We start from the raw sequence: 25,191 nt of genomic DNA, 5'->3' as shown, positions 1-25,191 counted from the left end.
TATGAATATATATATAGTAGATGAATTTGAAATGTTTCGAAATGGTTGTTGGTGATGGAATGATTAATCCATGTGAGTATGTTTTAAACGAATTGATAAAATAATAAGTAAATAATTATTAATTGATGTGATATTGAATTCTTTGTTAAATTTTTATGAAAAATTAAATTGATTGGCACAATTTAGAAATAAATATGAAATATACATAAAGTGGGTAAACTAATTTTGCAAGTGCAAGGTCTCCAATGGTCTTATTTGTAAAACTTTAATATTTATGTTAGTTTTATAAATTTTATTATCTTTGATTAAATATTATGTTTTTATGAGATTAGAAATAGATGTAATGACATCTGAATACGGTTCAAGTAATGATATAATAAATAAATAAAAATAAAGTGTGAAACTTATAGGAAAATGGAGACGAAATCACGACGAGAAGTTCGCCATGTCACAACATGGAAACCCCAACGTCACGACGACAATTCAAAAATCTTTATAAACTTTACAATTTAGCATTTGATTAATTGTGGATGTTTTAATGAGCTACTTTAACTCATAATTAGTTCTATCGTAAATTCAATTATTACTAAAAATTAGTTAATGGTCTACATTAATTAAATAATATGATAAATTTATTTGAAATTTTCAATAGTTGCTTCAGCAACAAATGTGACATCCTGATGTCTTGACTTGGCGACCAGGTCGGATATGGGGTGTTACTTGCTCTACCAAGAGGTTCCAATTTATTCATAGGGTCTTTAGTAAAAATTCATTAGCTCCTCTAACAAATTGCAAATGAAAGAACGAAAAATCAACTAACAAAGATACAAATTACTTTTTATTACTATTATTTACATAATTATATATACACTACCGGGGAATGAGATATTAGAAACATTGTCAGCCCTGCCAGCTATAAGTAGCACTTTTTGAAAGACCTCTTTAAACACCATAACATTGCTTTAAAAGTATTTCTGGAAGCATTCCTCTTCCCTGCAGCGCCTGCAAACAACTTTGTATACTTCAATAAAGAGTCTCGGGAATCGACTGGCAAAATAACCATAAAACCCTTCTGGAACCGACCCTACTAGTTCCTGCAATCAGTAGCAAAGGAAAATTTCTTAACCACAAGCAATAAATGTTCAGGGCACTTCATTCATGTTCTTAAGAGGTAACTTTGCATCTCCCATGTCACTCCAAACGTGCCAGATTGCTTTTTTATCCAATATAAATCATTATGATTATTGGAATAATGTAGTTTTTGTATCATTCAGTAAAAACACAGCTTCAAAAATTAATTCAGAGGAAAAGATAAACAGAAGAACGAATGCCTCAATGTAAAATATTTACATGTCTTAAAGGAACGAATACCTTTACTAATTGAGTTCAAGATAATGACCATCTTAAACAATCAGGTTCCCTTTTCATTGTAAAATTTTTATATATCTAATACCTGACACAACTCATTGCCACACTATATCACAGATACCTTTCATCTATTCAACCAAACTCAATTAACAAGCATATTCTAATGATCAACTGCTAGATTTAGATTCAAACCTGAATTTCTATGGGAAGCTCTCTATAGTGATGTGATTTGTTCCTCATGACTCGCAACAGATCTCGAACACTGTCAAACTTATAACGACGGTAATACCCAATGTTGGCAATGAATGCATGTTCCATTTTCTCATTCCATTTTCCACCGAGAGCCGTTGGTGCAACACTCTCCAATGCTTTCAAGATGTCAGAGTCAACCTTCCTATCTTCTAATTCAACCCTATCACTAGTCTCTTGAAGAAAAGACAGTTTCATCTCACAACTCCAAAATAGAGGATGACGCAACACCTCCAATGCGCTTGGTCTGGCAGTAAATAAGAAATACTTGTGAACATTAAAAAGAAAAGTTTACAGCACAGCAAATATCAAGTTTATTGCACTTTCAGAAAATTTTCTGAACTTGACGGTAAGAAAACAATCATTATACCTCAATTCAGGCTCAGGATTCAATAAACAAGATATTAGATCCACAGCTTCAGGGATATGCTCCACTAGAAAAAGGTTCACTCGGTTGTTCACAACATTGATATCACGTTCAAGATGATTGCCAAACGGGTGCTTACCCCGAGTGATGCAGAAGAAAAGGACACAACCCAAACTAAATAAATCAACTGCACGTGTTTGGCGACCAAGAAGAAGTTGTTCCGGTGCTTGCCAACCTGAACTACCACAGCCTGCAATAAAATTTGTACATATCATCAAACAGTACTTTAGCACAAATAACTAGTTAAAAGTTCTACAGTCAAACTTTTAAAATAGGCAGCAGAGCACATTAAGAAATCATAAGCAGAATTTCATTGGTTACAAATTCCAGAATGACCCAATAAAATATTTGGAAAAACTTAAATTCTAATCCTGGGGGAATATATGTACCATTAGGAAGCATATATTTCAAGAAATAAAGATAAATTATGAGAATAATGAATAAAGTAAACATTAAAGATGCTTACCAGTAGCATAGTGACCCAAGGAAGACCTATCCTCAAGAAGGCGCTTGCTAATGCCCATATCAGAAAGCTTTGCACACACTGTTTTTTCCTTAATTATTAGCACATTTTGAGGCTTTATGTCTCGATGAATTATTCCCAGATCATGCAAATGAGCAAGACCTGAAACCATATCCCTGTGTACAGATACAACAATGGAGGATGAAGAAGAAGTTGGACTAGATCAAATCTGAAAGTTACCAAGGTAGGAGATTACGATCAAGCCCACCCTGTAAATTATCAACCCGAAAGTAAATGAACAATCCTCATCATTTAACAGTTAACTGTAGCCCACACTAACCTCATCAGTTTTAGGAAGAGAGGTGATGGATGGCCATTTGCTTTCCACAGATTAAGATCCTGCATGGCACCTTTCACCAAATCCAGGTGAATTTTATGCTCAACCATTGCACGTGTTGCTGGGTCCTTGCTGAGGACTGAGTTTCCAGGTGTATCTGAGTAAATTTGAATCAAATCATCTAAACTGCAAGTGCAACGCTCCAGAGCAAGATACACAAAATCTTGATCATACTCCACACCATACCATCGAACAATATTCGGATGCTGGTCAGACACAATGAGATTTTGAATTTCTTTGAAAGCAACATCATGATGAGCTTGGACAAGACGTTTCACAGCAACTGCTCGGCCTTCATAGAATCCCTCAAGGACAATTGTACCATTGCTTCCTTTTGCAATTTCTTTGCTTAATACAATTAGCTTACCTATTCTACGTCCATCAACGCTACCAACTAATTTATTAAGGTCCAGCAATTTTTTGTTGTCAGCACCAACAGGTGAAAATTCATCCTCGCTTCCAGATGATGTGTGCTGATCCTTTTTCTCAATAGAACCATTAATCTTCCGTGATCTTCGGGATTTCTTTCTGTTGGAGGATCCAACGTTTATATTAGCAACAGGCTGGTCTTTTAACGCAGAAAGCCTTTTAGCCAAAAGAACGTGGTTGATGACAAAGCCCACCAAAATTATGAAAAATATAAAGGAAAATACTACTGGATATTTGGCAAAAATGGCCTTGCCATCAGCACGAGGTGTTCTCAGATCATGTACACCAAACATTCTAGAATCACTATTCTCCAAAGGAGGCTGAGGGACACTTGTTTCATTATCATTGTCTTGAGACAAGTTCAATAATCTATCAACTTTGTCTGGCAATCGAAGCTTTGACTCTGGAGCTGCCACTAGAAGCATTTTCCTATTATGACGGTCATCTGATGTGCTATCAAGCTTGGCCAGTGAAGTAGGTGCATTAGAAGAAGACAATGGGAGCATCGGATCATCATGATGAGAAGTGCTTGTATATTCTGTCATATTATGCTCTCGAATAACAATACCTTTTGATTGACATGGAAATGGCAAACCAAAGTCATTGCCAATTTCAGGAAACTCATAACTTGAATTCACAGTAAATTTAACATCCTGGCAAAGTAAAGCAGCCCCAATTTCCGAAACCATTAGACTCCATGAAACCTTGTCTGAGTTAGGATGAAAAGACTGCAGTGTGTAATCAGTCCTTGTGATGTGAAATCGACGCTGAGCAGTACTAGAAGCAGCAGACTTCAACAGCTCCTTATTACCATTACCGTTATCCGATAAAGGAGTCCCCTCTTTGTCGGGCTCCAGCGCAGATGGAGAATCAGGTGACCTATAAACATGCAGTAGCTTTCCAGTCATAGCATCTACCACATACACAGTTGTCCTCTTAGAGCCAACAGTGATTGCCCCTTCCTCAGATACATGAGGCATGTGTTTGACAAATTCTTCAACAGTTACAGGAAGTTTCTGCAAGTCCAACAACAAGATAAAGATTAAGATAGTTCTGACTCTGAGCAATGGCAAAAGAAAGAGTAATATTATGAAAAGCTCAAAACATGGTTCGATGTTACAGAAATTTTGAGAGGCAAAACCTATATGTACATCAGGAAAAAAGACTGAAGCAGAAAAGCTAGCACATACCATTTTATTAGAATGGGTTGCATGCGCATAGAGTTCCCAATCATCTCCACAATCAATGAAGAAAGCAGTGATTGGTCGGGAGGCAGCTTCATTGCCATTATCCAATGTCGGAGGAGCCTGATAGGAAGAGTAAATGGGAGACCCGGAGGCAAACGACCAGATTACTCTCTTTGAGTTTATAGTCCTTAAAACAATGGTACCATCGGTTCTAGCAGCTAATTCTGTTTCTTGCTCACTGTTTCAACCGTAGCAAGATTTGAGCAGCTGTAGTAATACTTTTGAAATACAATGCTAATACGTAGCATATAACAATGCGATTGTAAAACGATGAAGTACATGCATATATATCATAATCAACTTATCATAGGCCACCATTCATACGAATACTGATGAAACACAGGTTTAAATTATTAGCTGAGAAAAAGACGAGGCGGGCAACGACCTTGAACAGGCAGTCCAAAAATAGCGAAATCAAAGATTTTTTTTTTTTTAAAAGTGAAATTCTACTGCTACAATTCTAAACCCATATTCTAAAGCTCGATTCATTATAATTATGATTATTACTATATTATGAATAAGTAGCAAAGCATTTAAACAATCCTTGTAGTCCATGATGATTGACTGATTGGAATATAACAAACAAATTACTCTGAGAAAGAAACGAAAAGAAAACTCACGAGAGAGACAAGAGCGATCTCCCCCCGGCTCTCAGGATTCCGGTGCTCTGGGCGTCCGGCACATGAATTGCGATGGGCGTGGAGAAACCAGAGGGTAGGAGAATCAAGAAACAGAAAAAAAGCAACCTCATTTCTGAGATATTAAACGGACTTGGTTGAGGAATTTTATTTTTGTAGGTGGCTAGATTAGGTTACTTAAAGACCAAGACAAGACAAGACAAGACAAGACAAAGAGTTGTTTTGCTCAGAAAGATTCGAAGCTTCTTCCGGGACCGCAATTCAAGGATCTCCGAGTGGCTGGTTTTTTTGGTTTGCTTTTAGGGGTTTTCTTTTCTTAACTGTAAAAGTCTTGCCTTTTGATTCTTTTATTCTAAATTTCTATCCTCCTTACTTTTCACAAATTAGCTAATTTTCAAACTTTACTTACTAGTATAATTAAGCTTCTCTTACTAATACTGAAAATTGTTTTCATCTTTCTCCTAGAGAACTAATTCCCTCAAATCTGTTCTTTGCGCAGGAGAATACTACTTCATACCGTTTCTTGTGGTGGTTGATAGCTGACGGTCTGGAGTTTCCTGATTAGAATTTGAAAGGGTAAACGAACGTCTTGAAATTGAAAAGCTCAAATTAAGGATATGACGGTGGCAATTCTTATGAGTTTAAACTTGGAAAACTTCTTTTAGAGCTAATGGCTTGGAAGCTTCAGCTTAAGGAGATAGTGAGAACTGCTGCTCATGTAGCAGTGGCTAGATAGGCATGGTAAAGCATCTTCAGCATTGGTCCTACCTAAACTGCAAAAACTCTATTCCCAACATCATGCCCGGTCAACCAGCTATAATCAATCAAATTCCCCATCTCATGCTCATCTTTGCTGTGTTTGAATGTATGTGGGTACAACTCTTAGGATCAATCTAATCTTGCTAAAAATGTCACTGATTATTCAATATCATTGTTTCGGCATGCCTAACATGGCCTAATGATTGTTCTTGCTTTACACTAGAATATGGTGGTGTCACTTTTAACAAATTCTTCAACTGTGGACGCACCCCGCATATTGTAACCTTTTTTTTTTTTACAGAAATTTAGCACGGTTTGGTCATTTTCTGATCGTGTTAGAGAGATGCTACGAGAAGAGCCAGCTATGTGACAAAAAGCAGAGGTCCCCAGCAATAAGCAGGGTCCTCATCCTGATTCCTAGGGGTAAGGTATTCTGAAAAAAAAAATTCAATCCCGAATTGTCGAAAGAAGGACCAAAAATGAAAGAATCCAACTAGGATGACATTGAAATGAATACCACACAACTGTAGCTATTACATTAATTTTACATTCAAATTCCATGCGAAATGTACTTGCTCCTGCTGCAGGGCCAGAACCCAGAAACACAACATAAACAAGGCTTCTTTCTTTACTTGACAAAAGATGTTCCTAATTCTTGTCTAATCGCTCATCTCTCACTTCACTAGCACGTATGTGTTATATAAAAGAATAAGAGGGTACAAAAAATCGATTCCCGAGTTCAACTATTTGATATGAATAGATGGGTTTTTTGAGCAACGGGAAAGAGCGGAGTAGTATCTTCATCAGGTCAAGATCCACATGAAGACTGTTGACCAAGACGTGAGAGCTAAAGCAGCAGCCAAGTATGTCCACAGGAAGAGGACCGAGCACTCGTCTTGACCCACATCAAACAGCTGGGCCATGGTACCTGAGCGCAATTATTATGCATTTTTAAGAGCCCGTATAGTATTAAGTAATGTAGTAATGAACTGAAGCGGTTTGATTACTTACCAATATTCATGGCAGGTGGCAGAGTAAACTGAACCATGAGCACGTAGCGGAAAAAAGGGTCGGGCGGTAGGAACCCAAGGTCCCCAGCTGCTTTAACAACAAAAATACCAACAACCGGTAGTATAATGTAACGAACACACACCACTCCCACGATAACCATCGGCTTAATTGTTGACGAACGCAAGCCTTGGGTCAAGTTGGCTCCTAGTATGAGGGTGATACAGGGGATCGTTGCATCCCTGCATGCATGCAGTTGCTTTTACTAATCAGTTACCAACGGACCAAATGTTTATATTTTATGAGCAAATTATCAAGTGAGAAGTAGCGTACCCTAACAGTTTAATCGAGTCTTGGACTACCCGTAGTGGAGCCCCCGCACCAATTACAAGGTTTCTAAGCCAGTCGATCGCTCCGAAGGTGAAACCGAAAATCTGATTAATCAAGTAACGAACTTTGTTAACATATAGAAATTGGAGGAGAAAATAACAGATGAAACGTTATATACATCTAAAAAACTTACTGCACCAAGTGTTGGCGGTGCCATGAGCTCTTCCAAAATCTGATGAAGAAATCCCACTACTTGACGCCACAACGGTGCATTCCCTTTTGCCTTTGGGCTAGTGTCTTGGGGTGCCTTCTGCGATTGGAGTTATTTCGAAGGTCAAGAAGGTCAGTAATCTAGTGGTGCTTTACCATATCCTATCCTATGTGTCTCTAGCTTATACCAGAACCAGAACAGAAATTGTTCTGTTGGGTTCCGAGGATCTTCAACACACTTTGGTAGTTAGTAATACTTACCACCACTATGGCTACTTGCTCTTCACTTTCTCCTTTCAGAAGCTGACTTTGGGGTGTAGCATCCAAGTTCTCGTTGGGTTGTTTTGAACTGAAATCCTCAGCTGCTTCATCATCTCTCAATTTCAAAGATGAAGCTCTTATCATGTGGAAAGTGATAGTCCAAAGGTAGAAACCACCAAGCTGCATCCAAAGCATATATATGAATACGATTGATCACAACGATTAAACAACTAATTCCTGCAGCCGAACGCTTACTGTACATAAAAAAATATGATATCACATTACCGCCATGGAGAAAGATGCATATGAAAGTCCAATTCTGGTGCAAACATTAGTATCCCCAAATGGGCTTCCATCCTCATTACAGATAGCAGGGACAACTATAAGGAGAAGATTTCCCAAGTTCCCTAATTCAAGCAAGAATTTATTTTTTAAGTATAGAGTAACTTGAAGGGGGCTTTGACAAAACTAAAGGTGTGTGCGTCAACCTTACCGGATGAACATGTAGCAATGATAAGACCCTCCAAATAGGGTTTTGGCTTCAGTATCTTAACCACGATCCACCCAAGAATTATTCCCACTAGAAAGGTGAGCCCGATGTTTACAGGCATAAACCACCTGTGAATTTAATGATCAGATTCAAACGAAGCCACATTTAATACAAAAGTTTTCATGAGTATATGTGTTTTTTCTCTGCTTAATCGGCACTTTTGCTTGTTTTAGTGGAGGGTTCAAAAATTAGCTTTTGCATCAATAGAGAGAGAGAGAGAGAAAGCGAGAGAACTTTATATGATGCATCTCTCATATCAATACTTAACGAGTACTTTTGCTGGCTAATTTCAGTTTTTTTTTTTAATTTCAACTTTGTATGATAATTAAAGTGAGAACGCATACACACACATATATATATACAGCGAGAGAGAGAGAGAGAGAGAAGTATAGTATCTCACCATGAAATGATGTCTTGGAGCGTGACAGTCTTGGCAAGACTTGCAAACATGAGCGAGGGGGTAAACACAACGAACACGATCTGCGTTAGTTACAGAACATAAATCGATGTTTTCATAGTAGACTGGATTTAAGACGGATAAATAAGAATGACTATCTACCAACGGGTTAAAAAACATGATAAATGCAACGAATCTTAGAGATTAATATTAAACATGCATATATGTAAATATTAGATTTTTAGCAACATTAACATATAAGAGTACACAAAATGAAAACTATTAATGAGTACCCTATTCAAGGATCTCCGGATGTCTACTGGGAGAAGTTTGCAGTAATCAGTTGCCATGAAAGCGCCCAGCAAACTTATTATAAGCACTTGTAAAATTGGCATGGAAGCCACCTCAAACAATGTCCAGAAACCCATGTTTTAGAGCTAGCTAGCTAGCTAGCTAGCTAGCTATACCTTTTCTTGTTTTTTGGATACACAGAAATATAAAATTGGCGTCTCAAGTATGTTGAGATCACTGTGTAGGAATGTGTATCCAAGGCTAAAAAGTAGAGAAGAAAGAGAAGAGGAAATTAATCAAGATCCTGGGAAGTGGGAGCGAGTGCCAATATTTAAAAAGTACAGGAACATGTGATTAAAAAGAGGAGATTGAAATTCCAAAAAGATATGTGAAAGAATATAAATATGAGGAGGAGGAAAGAAAGGCGAAGGTAGGCCTAGCTTAGAATATACATGCAAGTAAAATATGTAACGAGTGGGCCACCCGTCTCTTGCTTTCTTTCTATTTACACCGTCGAAAAGTGATGATTGGATTACGTGAGAAAAGGGGAGTGAGACAGTTTTGGTCATGGCTTGCGGGATGCCCTTGCCTTGCCTATGATTAATGTAAAAAGTCCAAATCTTGAGAATGACCAGGTCAGAGGCAAAGACCCCAAAGAAACCTAACGTTGCCCTCCCATATCAATGCATGTGCATGTTATTTACCGGGTTTCTTTTTCCTCCAAACTACTTTAATTTCTCTCAAACCCTACCTCTACCTAGCAGCATTAGGAGCTGTATATTATTATTTCTTCAACCCATTTTAAAGTTTATATATCTTTCAAAATAAAATTATCCTAAAATTTGTATTAATTTAAACTTACCCTTAACTCAAAATTTTTTATTTATTTCACGCATCTCAAAAAAATTAAAATTAACGAAAATCATGTTCACCCTCTCAAATTGCATTCCAGTTCTCCCACAAAAGTCAAATAATAAGGGCAAGAGGTTATGGTGTACATGTGCAGGGTTCCAAACCATTAAGACATAAAAGTAGAGTCACAAAAGCCCAAATTCTTAAAGGCGAGGCCCAATAAGCAAATTCCCAGCCCAATCAAGAAATTCATCCATACTTAGTTGAAAATCAGGCCAATTGTCAAAGTGGCCCAAGTTGTAAAGTTTTATTTTTATTTTTATTTATTTATTTATTTATTTACTTAGTTTAAATTTTTATGTCAATATTCAGTCCAAGAGTCCCAGATAAAATGATCTTTGACCAAATTTCCATATTAAAATAATTAGGAGTTTTTTTTTATTTTAGTTTTCTAATTAGATTAGGACTAATTATAAGGCCTATTTAAAGGCATGGCTGTCCACCTTGTTAAACACTTATCATTATTATTAAAATTTTAGATTTGTTGAGAGCAGAATTTTCTTTGAGTTTTTTCCAAGATTTCTCTCTTGAGTTTTCTTTAGAGGTTGTTTTAACAATCTTGTGATTGTGGGAGCCATCTTCAACCTTCTTCTTGCCATTGATATTCTTTGGAGGGGAGATTAGAGCCGTTTGAAGGGAGTTGTGAGATCTTTCGAGATTTCAACGCTTCTTAGGACTTATCTTTTAATTTCTTACTGTCAATTCTTTCTTTATTTCTACTTGTGCTGAATCATTATCTAATCTATTTTCTGTTCTTATTGTGTTTTCAGTCTTTTTCTATCTTAAGGAATCAGCCCAAAAATCCCCAATTTCTAGGGTTTTTCCATACTCTTTTTGGGTGAAATTAGATTGTCGAAATTTGGGGAAAACTATCTTGGTGTTCAATTGGGCAGAATCACAATCTCCTTGAGGGTTTCAAGAACCCTAACACTTATTTCTATTCTTAATTTGATTCTTTGCTGATTTGGGGATTTTATTTCAGATCTGAAAATTCAAAAATCTAATCTTTTAATTTTCTGTTTCGTTTCAGATCTAATTGTTTAGGGTTTTCGTAGGAGTTTCTCGTGACTTGGCAACTCGATCTTGGTCCGCGCGCAACCCCGTATCATTTGGTATCAGATTTTAGGCGTTTTGGGTGTTCTTGGTTGATTTCTAAACTGATCTCTATTTTTTAAATTACAAACAGCAGTTTTACCCAGAAAAATTTTCGAAAAAAATTCATTTGAGTGGGTAAACGTTTTCTGATTGATCTGAAATTTAACATACATATTTTTGGCACTGTTATTGAATATACAAAAATATTTCCCGCAAAAAAATAAGTCGAAAAAGTCAAAAAATTGAAAAAATACGAAATCCAATAAAAAATTAAAAAAATATTCAGCGGGTTGAATTTGGTGCCCAAATTTTTCAGATCAAAAATTCAATATTTGAAGACATTCCAGATTTAATTTTGTGATTTTTTGAGATCGGGAACACCTCGAACGAAGTTGTCAAGTTACTCCGCAGTTTTTCGGGTTTTCTGTTTTCAACAATTTTTATTGATTCTTAGCTGTAGGTTTTCATTTGTTTGCTTTTTATTCTCCCTTTACAATATCTAACACCTTCTTGTTTTTTGTGTTAGTAGGATTTAAACGTGTGCCCAATTCTTCCTCGGTGCAACACGAATCAATTGGTGTCTCGTCAGTTTTTGGCATCCTAGTGCACATTAGGATTCTTTGGTAGATCGGTTCATCCACTCTCTAATTGGTTGATATAAACTTTGATAAAGAACTCACAAGATTGAATTCTACCTCATTGAGAATTTGAATTTTCTTTTTGAGTGATTAACGGTGAGGTTTGCTAACTTTTATTTTTGAGTGTTGAGTGTTTATTTTTGCAGCTTTTTTGGAAGATGTCTAAAGATGACCATAATGATACACTTATGGAAGTCCAACAACAGTTAGAAGGACACGCTGCTGCAATCACACAAATAAATGCTACCCTTCGAGCTTTGACTGCTACCATCAATGAGGTGCAATTGAATCAAGAACCTCAATATCGAAATCCAATCAAAGAAGATAGGAATAACCAGCCCCATAGGCGCAACCCTCAACGTGTCCCTAGAATGGATGATGATTGTCATGATCATGGACAATCATCTTTGGCAAAACCAAAGAGCGAGCAGTAACGAAAACATCTCTTTCATACTCGCTGCCACGTACAAGGTAAGCTTTGTAGAGTTATTATTGATGGTGAAAGTTGCTCGAACATAGCCAACACGACGATGGTGGAAAAGCTTTGCTTAACCACTACCAAGCATCCACAACCTTATCAACTACAAGAGCTTAGCAAGGAAGGCCAATTTAGGGTCACTCAACAAGTGCGCATCGCCTTTTCTATCGGTAAGTATCAAGACGAAGTTGTGTGCGACGTAATGCCTATTCAAGCCTGCCATTTGTTGCTAGGAGAACCGTGGCAACTGGATCGAAAAGTCACTCACGATGGTCGTACCAATAGGTATTCTTTCAAGCATCAAGGAAAGAAACTCACCTTAGTGCCGCTCACTCTGGAACAAGTCCATGAGGACCAAATCAAACTGAAAAATTCTGTTAAAACAAGTGAGGAAAAAGAGAAAGAGAATGAAAAAGAGCAAAAAGAGATTGAGAGTGAAAAAGAAATTGAAGAAAGAAGAGAAAATGAATTAGAAAAAGAAACAAAAGAAAAAGACGTGGAAAGGGTAGTGAGGAATGTTTCCACTAACCAAGATATGAATTTTCTTGTGTTGCTACTTTTCAGGTTCCCGAAAGATCGAAAGATAACTTTCAACTTCAATACCTCTCAAATGAAAGACGCTTTCATACGATCAACTTAGGCAAAGATGAAATCACACTACATGATCCCGAAGGTAAGCGAGGTAAGGAAATTTTAGAAACCGAGTCCAGTGCAGATTTGAAAATTATTGATAAAACTTTTGGTGACTTAGTTCTTAAAAGATCCCCTCATTTTGATCCGATTAATTGTTACTCTTCGATTGTGGTTGATAAAGTCATTACGAAAAGAAGCGTGATTTGTTATTCTCTTGATTTACCTTGTGTAAAATCCTCGAATTTGTCCAAATCTGTTTTGGAGAATAAGGTAACAAAATTTTCCAAATTTGTTTTCAATTTATATTCGTGCCTTAAACAGTTTATGTGGTTGTACATGAAGTTTGAGTTCCATTTGACAAAGGTTAACTCAACAACGGAGATTCGACTACACTATGCCCCCGATGAGCGAAGGTTTGTTTTAAATGAAAAAGGTAAAATCGACCCTTATTCTTCTGCTTATCGAGGTAAGATGCTTGAAACCTTTGAAACACTTTTGTACTCCTCGGATAGTGATAAAGATCGTGTTGATGAACACTTAGATCGAAACGTGCTTGACTGTCCTATTTTATTTATTGATGATCTATCTGTTTTGATGGTTGATAAAAAGATTCTTGTTTTTGATAATGCATGTGTGAGTGAATCTATAGACCGTCGATTAATGCATGGTATGATTATGCAACTCTGTGAACCATGTGAATCTTTTCAAATACCTACTTGTGACGATTATGTTTACCATTTGATTTATTACTCGCAATTTATTCATGGTTTGTGGGAACAATGTGAGACGACTGAATGCCTTAAAACATGTCCATCTTTGCTTCACATATTTGACGAGGCAGTGGTGAGTAAATTAGATTGTTTGCATGGTAATCTGAATCTGTCCATTCACATGCGTTATACCTGTTCTGTTATGCTTATGATTGGACTACAAGCTTGTTTCCGTTGCTGTTTACTATCTCATGGCTATTCTTTTCAGTGGACTCAATTGCCATTAGTCCCGTTCGATAGAGGAAAGTTGAGTTCATTTGATTTTTCAGATTCGAGGACGAATCTTTTTGAGGAAGGGGGGAATGATACGTGTAATGGCCCAAATTTGAGGTTATCGGAACAGTGGTTTCGGAACCACAAATCCGATGAGAAAAATTTTATTTTTCTTATATTTTTATGGTCTACAATTTCACAAAATGATTTTTTGAAAATTTCGTTCGAAAATTTCGATGTTTGGGCACTCAATTTAGTCAAAAGGACTAAATTGTAAAAAGTGCAAAAGTTGAGTTCTACATGTTAGAGGTGTCCAATTGTTATGAAACTTTAAATTGGAGGTCCTTATATGGTAATTATACCATTGGTAACTTGGTAGACAAAAATGGACATGAGATAAGTGAAATAGAAAATTTTTAAGTTAGGGGCAATTTGGTAATCTAGTAATTAAAATGAATTAAAAGGGAAAAAGATGGCAAAAATCATCATCTTCTTCATATGAACGAAATCAGCAAGGGGGGGAAGTCATAGTTAGGGTTTTCAAGCTTCCAAGCTCCATAGTAAGTGATCCCAAGCCCCGTTTTTAATGTTCTTTACGTTTTTGAGATCCCGGTAGCTTAATTTAGCTTATTCTAGCAATAATTTAACCTAGGGTTTATATTTGGAAAAATACCCATAGGTGAAAAGTGTTTATTTTGATGTTTTATGATAGAATATGAAGCTAGAAATTATGTTAAACAACTTTTGCTAAGCGATTTTAAGTGAAAACGAGTAAAACGACATAATCGGTAAAAATACCTAATGTTCATAAGTACATGTTAGAGTGGGAATTTGATGTTGCCATAGAAGGGAAAAATGTTCAGAATATTATAAAACATAAGAATAAGAGATGAAGTTTAATTTCCGAGCCTTGGGGCAAAAATGTAATTATGTAAAAGTTTAGGGGCAAAATTGTAATTTGAAAAAGTTAGAGTCGAGGGCTGTTTTGATGAATGTGATTATTAAATAAGTTAAATTTACTATTTTAGATCAAGAAGTACGAAACTCGAGGTTAGACAAAGGGAAGAATAAAGTTGAAGACTAAGTTGGTGAATTTGGCTATAATTGGTACCGAGGTAAGTTTACGGTAAATAAATGCAATATTTCAATATTTATTATTAATGCTGTTAATTTCCAGCAATTATGAATTTATTTTATGAATTTATTTGATGATGATCCAAGCATGAAATGATAGAGAATTAAAATTTAAAAGTCCCGTTGATACATAAGGATGGTACTGGATACGAATGTCATGACATTTGGGTAAAGAGATCCCATGTAAGACCATGTCTGGGACATGGCATTGGCATCCTTAAGATCATGAGAGGTCCCCTGTAAGACCATGTCTGGGACATGGCATGGGCACCGAGACGAGAGGTCCCATGTAAGACCATGTCTGGGACATGGCGTTGGCACCGAGATGAGAGGTCCCCTATAAGACCATGTCTGGGACATGGCATGGGCACCATCACGAGAACATCCCATGTAAGACCATATCTGGGACATGGCTTTGGCATGTTATTATCAGAAGAGACCCGAGTATCCTTATTATTCCAATGTAGCTCAACGGGCTTGTAAACGAATCATGTTCATGAAAGTTCAGTTTAAAGCATAAATGGCAAGCTCAGGTAAGTTGTAAGACTTAAGAACTTATTATACTATCAATTGATGTTCAACGATGCAGCAAGGATTGAGTAAGTTATGCACACAAGTATTCTAAGTAAACAAGTAAGAGAACTAGTATGAGATTAACTAAAGAGTAAACTAGAGATATAGACATTGAGTTTAATTATTTAAGTTAAATATTGTTATTTATTTGCTAGTAAACTTACTAAGCTTTATGCTTACTTCTTTTATTTCTCTTTCTCTTATAGTATTGCAAAGCTACTTCAAGGATCCTAAAGAAGTCGGAGATCGTCCACACTATCAACTACAACTGCTCGGTATTTTATATCGAAACACGTTTGAGTTATGGCATGTATAGGGATTTAGTTATTTTGTATGTTTGTAATGATGATTTTGCTAATGAGTGATGTGTAAGTATTTGGTGATGTATGGTTATTAAAATGATTAAGGATGAAGGTGTTTGTTGTTATGAAAGATTAGGTGATAAATTATGCATGGAAATCATGAAAGGATAAAATTTTGCAAAGAAACAGAATTCAGGCAGCACAGTGACGTGAATTTGAAAAATCACCCAAGATAGTATAAAATGAATTAGAGGGTTAATGATATATGGAATTAAAGCTTGTTGAGTCTATTTTCATGAAAAAATAATGGTGTAGAAAAAGGAAATTTATATTTTAAGATATGTGAATTTTAGTAAGATAGGGTCAGAACTGTTTTTGGAGTCCCCTGTTCTGAGTTTAGAAAATAATTACAAATTGTACAAAAATGGTTATGAGTTGAAATTTACATGCTTAGATTTCTTAATGAGTCTATTTTCTGTAGAAACAAGTAAGAACTTCATATGAAAATCCTACAGTGAGAAAACTTATTTTTAGTGACTAGAGGTCAGGGCAGTCAGGTGGTGAAACAGGGGAGACTTTAACTAATAAACTGTACTAATTTGCTGAACCAAAAATTCTAAAAATTTTATGTTGAGTAGATATATGAGTCTAGTTTCAGGGAAAATTTACGGAATTAAATTTCTAGTTCTGTAGCTCAAGTTATAATTAATTTAGTAACTGCTGCGCGATTGGACAGATTTGCTGCGAATAATGAAATAAATTTTCAAACCTAGTTTTTATGCTCCGAATTGGTAAGATAAGCTAAGTAATGCCTCGTGCTCGACTCCAGAAACGGTATCGGGTAAGAGGTGTTACAATACGAGTCACAAAAGCCCAAATTCTTGAAGGCGAGGCCCAATAAGCAAATTCCCAGCCCAATCAAGAAATCCATCCATACTTAGTTGAAAATCAGGCCAAATTGTCAAAGTGGCCCAAGTTGTAAAGTTTTATTTTTATTTTTATTTATTTATTTATTTATTTACTTAGTTTAAATTTTTATGTCAATATTCAGTCCAAGAGTCCCAGATAAAATGACCTTTGACCAAATTTCCATATTAAAATAATTTTGAGTTTTTTTATTTTAGTTTTCTAATTAGATTAGGACTAGTTATAAGGCCTATTTAAAGGCATGGCTGTCCACCTTGTTAAACACTTATCATTATTATTAAAATTTCAGATTTGTTGAGAGCAGAATTTTCTTTGAGTTTTCTCCAAGATTTCTCTCTTGAGTTTTCTTTAGAGGTTGTTTTAACAATCTTGTGATTGTGGGAGCCATCTTCAACCTTCTTCTTGCCATTGATATTCTTTGGAGGGGAGATTAGAGCCGTTTGAAGGGAGTTGTGAGATCTTTCGAGATTTCAACGCTTCTTAGGACTTATCTTTTAATTTCTTACTGTCAATTCTTTCTTTATTTCTACTTGTGCTGAATCATTATCTAATCTATTTTCTGTTCTTATTGTGTTTTCAGCCTTTTTCTATCTTAAGGAATCAGCCCAAAAATCCCCAATTTCTAGGGTTTTTCCATACTCTTTTTGGGTGAAATTAGATTGTCGAAATTTGGGGAAAACTATCTTGGTGTTCAATTGGGCAGAATCACAATCTCCTTGAGGGTTTCAAGAACCCTAACACTTATTTCTATTCTCAATTTGATTCTTTGCTGATTTGGGGATTTTATTTCAGATCTGAAAATTTAAAAATCTAATCTTTTAATTTTCTGTTTCGTTTCAGATCTAATTGTTTAGGGTTTTCGTAGGAGTTTCTCGTGACTTGACAACTCGATCTTGGTCCGCGCGCAACCCCGTATCAGTAGCAGCCATTTTCGAAAAAAAAAACCAAGCGAAATGGTAAGCCAAAGAACAACTCAAAACAAACATGAATCATGTAAGTAGATTAGTGTTACTTTCATTACAAAACTCAAGATGGCGGCTGCGGCCAATGGTCAACGGGGACAAGCTGCTGACTCGCATTTCTTTATTATTTCTTATAGCTTTTAGTTTGTTAATTAATGCTTATTATTCACTTCACCTTTTACCAAAGTTAAGGTGAGGTGAATATATAATAGGTGGAAGCATCATCAGATGAGCTAGCCTGGGTTATGATTTATTTTAAAGATTAAGGTTGGAACATTTTGCAGGTCTCCGCGTCTAATTCAATCATCTATTACGTAAGCAGGAATACAACTTTTACTTGCAATTTGCAATTATAATGATAATAATACGGTGCTGATGGAATCCCTTACATCACAATTTGGAATTTTCTTCTACATTTCAACGCCAACTACAACTAGATGCAAAAACAAACACAAACACTATGAGATATATTTGTTACGGCAGCTAGCTACGAGACAACTAATGAAATTAATCTACTTAGTTAACGGTATTTATCTAATATGTAACTTCTTTTGAAACAATACTACTTTTTTATCTAATTTTATTTGTAATAATTTTTTTGGAAATTCTTATGTCATAAAGATTTCAAATGATTAATGGAATCCTTTAATTTGGATTAGTAAAACATTTCATTTATTGATTTCAACATTGTACAAAGGAATCACTTAGCATAATTTTTCTCAAGAAATATTTTTGAATGGATTAAGACAAATTTGAAAAATTCATGAGGGAGACCATAGAATGGGGTTCCATGGTCAACCCTCTTTAAGTCGCTAGTATGACTAATATGGAAGAATATAAATTTCTTTCTCTTTCGAAGTTTTTCTTGGATTTTTTTAGAATTTATTAAGATTTTACTATGCTAGACAACACAATATAATTTAGCATAAAGTTGGGTCAAACCAATGAGAGCACCTTAGACTATGATTGTAGTTTGGGAAATTTTAAGAATAATAGGATTGATGCATGGTAGGTTTAGGAAATTAGATTAATTAGGTTTCTTTGTACACCAAAAAAAAAACATTGAAATAACAATATTGTGGTTGTGGGATGTTTTATTATTTATCAAAATTGAATTTATTGAAAAAGTTGGTTTTTAGAATATACTTTTTAAGAGTATTTCAATATTTATAGATGTCAAATTTTGTTAATTATATTAAATTTTCATCATCTATTAGAATCTGTATAACTATTATGCAATTATTAACTGACAAACCTCAACATGAGTGTCAAGTTACTTGTAAAATAAATTAATGTATTTATCCGTAATTAAGATATGAAGAACTCAACAGCAATGAGTGCCAAGCTCCATTCAACACATTTTTTGACTCTTTGATGTCAAAATTTTAGGAAATATTAATGTAATGACTTTAAATAAAATACAAAATTCATTAACTTTAACTTATTTACCCTAAAAAAATAAGACGCGTTATATGTACATCTAATTCATTCATTGCGAACATATTGGCTTGGCACTGGCAGCATCAGGCCTTCTCCAACTAGGCAAATAGAAAGCGGCGGTCAAAAGAAATGGCAAGCTGTAGCTAATGGAGTATAAAACTAAACATTAACCAAACATTTTCCATGAAGGCTCCTTTTCTAAGTTAACTTTGTATTTAAGCTACATGTCAGTAACTTCCAAAATTCTCAACAGTCCGGGATTAAGGAATGAATCATGATCAATCTAAAAGTTCTTATGATAATACCCATATTAGTAACTCATATCTCCTCTTCATCATCACTGTCACCTCCAAACATGGCAGCCATTTTAATAGCCAGCTTGGCAGCCATCTCCCTCCTTTGAAAATCAGGCATTAACCTCAAGTTGCTGCGAATATTTCCAATCTCAGACATCAACTGTTCCAAATCCTCAAAATCATAATGTGGGCCATCATCTACTTCTGAAGCTGAAGCTAGACCAGCTTCTTCAGCATTGGGTTCCATTCTGTCAATTTTCTCCCCTAAACCAGAAAATGTCAGAAAAGTATGCAACTCTTCCTTTTTGCATCCGGCTATGTTCCCTGGAGCACACTCTGTAACATAATTTCCCGCATCAACTGATTTCGCTATATCCAGGAATGTGTTAGTTGGACTTGCAGAAACCCATTCTTCAACAATCTCATTCCCTGGTTCAGCTGAACCCGCAGATAGCACTTCATATTCAAACTGATAATCAGGTTCTTCTTCAGATGAATCTGGACAGGGACAATAATGATATTTAGCAATTAATTAATCAGGAAGAACTTTTATTAGAAAAACCAAGGTATCACGTATAACCTTCTTTCTCAGGTAGTGAAGGTTCAGTTATCATATCACCAGATTTCAGAACCATTCCAGGCCACATATGAGCAGAAATAGCACCATAAAGTCGTTCAACTCCTTGTAAATCACCATCAACCGACAAACCTGCCAGGACCAGTTTCTTTTTCACATTAGCAATAATAAGCATACCAATATCCAAGCTGTACATAACCTTTATTTAACGTTCATTATTGTGAGTTTTGATTGTCACAGCATCGATACCCATTCCATCAGGAAAGTAAAAATTTGCTAGATCATGGTGGAGATATCAAGTAAAACTTCACAATTATGCATGTGCACATCCTTTTTTATTTTTTTTAGGCAAAATACATTTTTCTGAGCAGGATGTCATGATTAATACAATTTACCATGATCGTATATTGGAAATTTCACATCAAAGCATGTTATATTCCATATCAGTAATTCAGTGTATAGACAGTGTAGCAACAAAGTGAAGTGGATATGATGATGCAGAAGCTAAACATGGGCTTACATTTGTCAAATTCAGCATTAGAAGCACAGGCTTCAATGAACTCAATGTTGTGGTCAATGCACCATTCCAAGCATTTCTTGCGAATGTTGGAGGATGGGTCTTCATTTCCCAATAGACTGCTTCCTTCAGCTTCAGAAATTCCATATTGAGTGAAGTCAGATGAAGGATGAGTAGAGGAATCATCAAGTTTGTGTAGGCGTTTTGTGTATTCAGCATGGACAGGATGACCTGGAATTCGATCAACTTTGTTTCCAATGCAGAGTAAAATCTCAAAGTTTTGGATATCAGTGTAAGATACCCAATCCCGAAGAGCAGAAAGAGTTGACAACTGCAAGAGAGAGAAAAAAAGTCGAAAAGGAAGGTGAGGGTATAGAACAATATATGTGTATGTGTGTGTGTGTGTTTATATAGAAATAGTACTTGAGTTATAAATATGTTGCAAAAGTTATTGCGACAGAAATAGAAAGAACTGAACAAGAACTGGGAAAAGTAAGATGATTACATTAGACATATCAAAAACCATGACCAAGGCAGTTGAATGGTTAAATATAGGGAGGGTTCGAGCTGAAAATCCATCTTGAAGATGAGCCATACACAGAGAAACATCAGCAGTGTAGTATTTGGTATTGATAGTCCAGCTGTTGATGGTAGAGTTATCAGTTATCAGAGTTTGGTAAAAAAAGCCCGTACATTGTATAATTAACTAAAACAAACAACCATGTTAAAAGTGACTATAAAGAATGCGTTCAGACCGACGGACAACCACTTGGGAGCTATCTTCTTCTTCTTCTTCTTCGAACTCCACAGTGGCAAGCCCTGCAATTTTTTTAAATAAAACTGATCAAATATCCAGAACTTTTGATAAAGGCATAGCAACCATGACTCATGTTTTTCCAACAAAATAACAGTTAGTAGCATTTGGTATATTTTTTTTTAGTTAAAAAACAATAATGATAACAGTAAAGAACAATTGAATTGGATGAGGAAATGAGAGTTACGGGAGATCAGGGTGCGCTTGCCGACGTTGGGACATCCAATGATGAAAATGGATGGTCGCTTCCTAGTCTCATCCCGGGCTTCCAATTTTGTGGATCCTTCCTTGTTTTCTTCCATCTGTTGTGCATATAAGAGTTATACATAACAAACCCTAATTTGAAATTTTCATTCTCTCCATTTCAAATCTTGAATCCAAATTAACTGCCTTTGTCTTGGCCTTTCCATTACTATCAGTGAACTATTTATATTTATAAAAAGCCAAACTAAAGATTCCCAATAAAAGGACTTAATAAAAATCGAGTGACAAAGGTTTAGATGTTAAAGAAGGGCAAACTGGATTGATACTTACATAAGAGCAGAACAAAAAGCTAGCTTCAGTTCAATTCAATGACGAAACAACTAGGAATTGGAACAAACAGGTAAAAGAAATACAGAGAAATGACCCTAAAGAGAAGGGTGTGTTTGTTCCAGAACCAGAATTAGCATACACAAGCAGACAACAAATCATAAGACAGCTTTAACTCTTGGCCATTATGCCTGATCACATCCAAGAGTTTCTTCTATCAGTACAGGTGATACAGAAACAACTTAAGGGCTGAAAAACCAAACTAACTAGAGTGTAGTAAACAAGGTTTGGGTGTTCATGAGATGATGCTCTCTTTCTTGAAAGAGAAAAACATATGAACCATAAATGAAAAACAAGAAAGAACCTAATAAAAGTTCAAGTAATTGAACACAGCTATTCGCTGACCTTAAATATATATAAACTGTAGTGTAAATGAAATCGACCTCATTTAACACTCAAGATTAAAGTTATCTTTACTTGTTAAACTTACCAGTAAACAGAGAGTACGCTTTCCCTAACATACCTAAAACCTGATAGTTCAGAAAATTAGAACATAAACTTTTTCACGTAGTCCTAATCAAACCTCCACATCAACCATTAATCCACTGATTGGCACAAATTTGAATTAAACCCAAAACATCACAAGAAGATTGTTCAAAGAATCAAATTCATGTAAGCTAATACTATGAAAAACCAAGTCATTAACCTATGGCTTAAAAAGAAAAAGTGGCCTCAATTTGTTATTTCCTTCTCCTTGGCAGCAGCCCTCCCTGCTTGTGCGAATGTAGACGGGCTATGGATTAAGTAGATTTATTTATCATGCAGTTCTGACTGCTAAGCTGATTCAATAGAATTCAGTGTTACTTAAATCACTTACTGCAAAAAGGAAGCAACATCTTCCAAAAGCTGCTTAAAATATGAATTACACAAAGTCCGAGAAAACCAGTTGCTTGTTAACGGAAAATGACAAACCACTTTTTTGCAGGTAAGGTGCCATCTTGGAAGACATGGGATTCTCCAAACAACTTTGAACTCACATAAAGAAAACAAAAACACTTACAGATGTAAGGAACACACCCTTTTAACCATAAAGCTAGTTTATTAGTCCAAGCAATGTTTGTGTTAACAGTAATTTAATAATTTCTATAAGAATGCTCACTGCTGAACTTTTCAATATTATAATAACAAGTTTCAAGCAATTCCCGAGTTACAAAACTAAAGCGAGTAAGCAAACAAACACATCACTGAAAAGACAATTCTCTTAAAGATTGAAAGCATATACATAGTTCTTTACATCTAAAATCAAACAAGGCATTGATTAGAAAGAAAAAGGGAAAATATATATATATATAAACCAGTTAACAAAAAAGGAAAACCCGAAAACCCGAAAACCCTTTTATAAAGATGAAGATATATAACAGATTCAAGAAAACAAATTAAACTGAAAGGCACGATCTTTAAGGTAATTAGCCTATCAATCAAATACTATGACTACAAGAATCAAAAGGAGACCAATTAGATGAGATCAGAATACCTTGGGTCGAGGAATGATTTGAGCTTCAAGATAAACGATATGTGAGCTTTGAAAGAATGCAGAGAGCGAGCGAGAGAAGCCCAGAGCGAAAGACAGTACTAATTTATTTTAATTAAGGAAAAATATTTCCATAATTTTTCCCGATTCACTTGTGAAACCAATTCAGCCAGAAATTTAAATAATCATATAAATACGAATTAAAGAAAACCAACTGTTACCAACAAAGCCAGTAAAAACACTTTGACAATCATCATCACATCCAAAGGCAAATAAATTGCGAAAACTTTATAATCTCTCCAACTTTTTAATCTTATTTTATTATTTTGATGAATATTATGTAAACAATTTAATTAAAGGGTAAATTACCAACAGTCACTTAATTTTGAGTAGTTGACAAAATAGTCACTCAACTTGTCAGAGGGTTAGATATTTCGTCTCGCGATCTGTGATCCGTTCATCTAAACTCGTCTAAGTCAACATTTACTTAAGTAAGGATTCCTTTAGAAGTAATCCAAGGCGCCAATTTGTATAGCGAAAGTAAACTTATGCCAAAAGAAGCTACAAACAACAATAGAAACCTACAGAAAATAACGCACACAAGGTGTTTGACTAAATACTCTCAAAATTCTATTACTCTTAGTGACATGTAGTTAATCGACCACTACGTTATTTCCAACCCAAATATATAAGAGTAAATGACAAAACAGTTATTCAACTTCCAATTCAATCACTCAAACTTTCAAAAAATAATAAATCGATCCTATTAAATTTAAAAAATCAGACACCCAAAAAGAAGAACAAATAAAACCCTTGAACAAATTCTTCTTGTAAAATCATGGCTTCCTCATTTTCGATATCCTTTCTAGATTACCCCTTGTTTTGTTTTTTATTTTGTTTTATGCAACTTGATAATGTTGGCAATGGAGTTAGTGTTGTTTAGCTTAATCAAATACTTTTTTGTTCATATCATCATATCCCATGAAGATCTCGACAAGTCCGAGTTGTTTTGATTCTTGAATCGCTTGAATGTTGCTTTGGAGGATTTTCTCCCCACCGATTTGGTCATGGGTACTGATAGTTTGACCCAAAATTGTCTTCAATCCCATTTTGATCTAGTTTTTTCAGAGTTAATGGCTTTGGGCAATAGAAAAAGACAATCGGATCCCAACCGTGTGGCTCCTCTATTGAGGGGTTGAAAAGGAAAAAAAATATAGGGTGGTGGTTTAGAGGTCAACGATGGTGACGCTAAAGATGGTTGTGGTGAAGACAGTGACGGCAAGATTGTTGGGATGGAGAAGAAGAAATATAAACATATTGGGTTATTTACACAAAAAATAAAAATATTGGGCCATTTATGAAAAAATGAAAAATGAAGACAAGAAAATAGTCACTCAACTTTGCTTTGTCTAACGTGGCAAGTTAATTAACCAGATTAGCTAATTTACTAGCCACGTCACTTGTCTCGTTAGGCTTGTAACAAAAAATGTTAATAGGTGACTAATTTGTCAATTTTCGATAGATTTGTTATTTTTTTAAAGTTGAGTGACTGAATTGAAACTTCGCCTCGTCCAACGTGACAAGTTAACTGGCCACGTCACCTGTCCTGTTAGGCCTGTAATAGAAAATCTTAATGGGTGACTGATTTGTCGCTTTTTGATAACATTAGTGACTGTTTTGTTATTTTTCAAAAGTTAAGTGACTGAATTGAAATCAAAGTGATTATTTTGTCAGCTACCTCAAAGTTGGGTGACTGTTGGTGTAATTTACTCTTAATTAAATATACAAAAACAGTACCTCAAATTTCAATTAAATCAACTTTCA

General features: G+C 35.4%; 3 protein-coding genes across 5 annotated transcripts; all 3 read right to left on the bottom strand.

Annotated features, from left to right (window-relative positions):
* Window positions 1–757: 757 nt before the first annotated feature.
* On the bottom strand, window positions 758–5,915 carry LOC107937824 (serine/threonine-protein kinase/endoribonuclease IRE1a). 2 transcript variants are annotated; one of them, XM_016870803.2, is made up of 7 exons: window positions 5,201–5,915; window positions 4,524–4,758; window positions 2,848–4,349; window positions 2,511–2,683; window positions 1,988–2,234; window positions 1,561–1,864; window positions 758–1,094 (listed from the first exon to the last, which is right to left on the bottom strand). In XM_016870803.2, exons 1-7 carry the CDS (start codon window positions 5,329–5,331, stop codon window positions 963–965), a joined length of 2,724 nt encoding a protein of 907 aa, XP_016726292.2. In that variant the 5' UTR covers window positions 5,332–5,915; the 3' UTR covers window positions 758–962. The 2 variants fall into 2 exon arrangements, with proteins under 2 accessions (XP_016726292.2, XP_040945426.1); XM_041089492.1 differs by having other exon boundaries at window positions 758–1,002; window positions 5,201–5,643.
* Window positions 5,916–6,457: 542 nt separating this feature from the next.
* LOC107937825 (protein PIN-LIKES 7) lies at window positions 6,458–9,439 on the bottom strand. The gene is made up of 9 exons (XM_016870805.1): window positions 9,027–9,439; window positions 8,737–8,816; window positions 8,280–8,404; window positions 8,072–8,193; window positions 7,787–7,966; window positions 7,509–7,625; window positions 7,319–7,419; window positions 6,989–7,227; window positions 6,458–6,905 (listed from the first exon to the last, which is right to left on the bottom strand). Exons 1-9 carry the CDS (start codon window positions 9,159–9,161, stop codon window positions 6,781–6,783), a joined length of 1,224 nt encoding a protein of 407 aa, XP_016726294.1. The 5' UTR covers window positions 9,162–9,439; the 3' UTR covers window positions 6,458–6,780.
* A 9,856-nt stretch (window positions 9,440–19,295) lies between these two features.
* On the bottom strand, window positions 19,296–24,225 carry LOC107937844 (uncharacterized). Of its 2 annotated transcripts, XM_016870831.2 has the most exons (7): window positions 23,371–24,225; window positions 21,493–21,607; window positions 21,247–21,310; window positions 20,997–21,132; window positions 20,495–20,822; window positions 19,978–20,106; window positions 19,296–19,895 (listed from the first exon to the last, which is right to left on the bottom strand). In XM_016870831.2, the coding sequence occupies exons 2-7, from the start codon at window positions 21,605–21,607 to the stop codon at window positions 19,420–19,422; spliced, it is 1,248 nt and encodes a 415-aa protein (XP_016726320.1). In that variant the 5' UTR covers window positions 23,371–24,225; the 3' UTR covers window positions 19,296–19,419. The 2 variants fall into 2 exon arrangements, with proteins under 2 accessions (XP_016726320.1, XP_016726322.1); XM_016870833.2 differs by lacking the exon at window positions 23,371–24,225 and having other exon boundaries at window positions 21,212–21,310; window positions 21,493–21,588.
* Window positions 24,226–25,191: the final 966 nt, after the last annotated feature.

Source organism: Gossypium hirsutum, chromosome D03 (genome assembly GCF_007990345.1).
Source record: "Gossypium hirsutum isolate 1008001.06 chromosome D03, Gossypium_hirsutum_v2.1, whole genome shotgun sequence".
Taxonomy (NCBI): Eukaryota; Viridiplantae; Streptophyta; class Magnoliopsida; order Malvales; family Malvaceae; genus Gossypium; species Gossypium hirsutum.
The sequence above is the reverse complement of the archived record's forward strand: the minus strand, read 5'-3'. Positions and strand labels throughout refer to the sequence as shown.

Excerpts from the sequence above, each read along its gene's own strand:
- LOC107937844 (XM_016870831.2), bottom strand. The coding sequence starts at position 21,607 with ATGGAAGAAAACAAGGAAGGATCCACAAAATTGGAAGCCCGGGATGAG. Across the intron at positions 20,823-20,996 it reads TGGTTTTTGATATGTCTAAT|TTGTCAACTCTTTCTGCTCT; the intron begins GTAATCATCTTA and ends TCTCTCTTGCAG. Across the intron at positions 20,107-20,494 it reads TAATGCTGAATTTGACAAAT|GTTTGTCGGTTGATGGTGAT; the intron begins GTAAGCCCATGT and ends TGGTCCTGGCAG.
- LOC107937825 (XM_016870805.1), bottom strand. The coding sequence starts at position 9,161 with ATGGGTTTCTGGACATTGTTTGAGGTGGCTTCCATGCCAATTTTACAA. Across the intron at positions 7,626-7,786 it reads AGCAAGTAGCCATAGTGGTG|AAGGCACCCCAAGACACTAG; the intron begins GTAAGTATTACT and ends CTCCAATCGCAG. Across the intron at positions 6,906-6,988 it reads GCCACCTGCCATGAATATTG|GTACCATGGCCCAGCTGTTT; the intron begins GTAAGTAATCAA and ends AATTGCGCTCAG.
- LOC107937824 (XM_016870803.2), bottom strand. The coding sequence starts at position 5,331 with ATGAGGTTGCTTTTTTTCTGTTTCTTGATTCTCCTACCCTCTGGTTTC. Across the intron at positions 4,350-4,523 it reads CAACCCATTCTAATAAAATG|AAACTTCCTGTAACTGTTGA; the intron begins GTATGTGCTAGC and ends TTGGACTTGCAG. Across the intron at positions 2,684-2,847 it reads CTCTTCCTAAAACTGATGAG|GGATATGGTTTCAGGTCTTG; the intron begins GTTAGTGTGGGC and ends ATCTGTACACAG.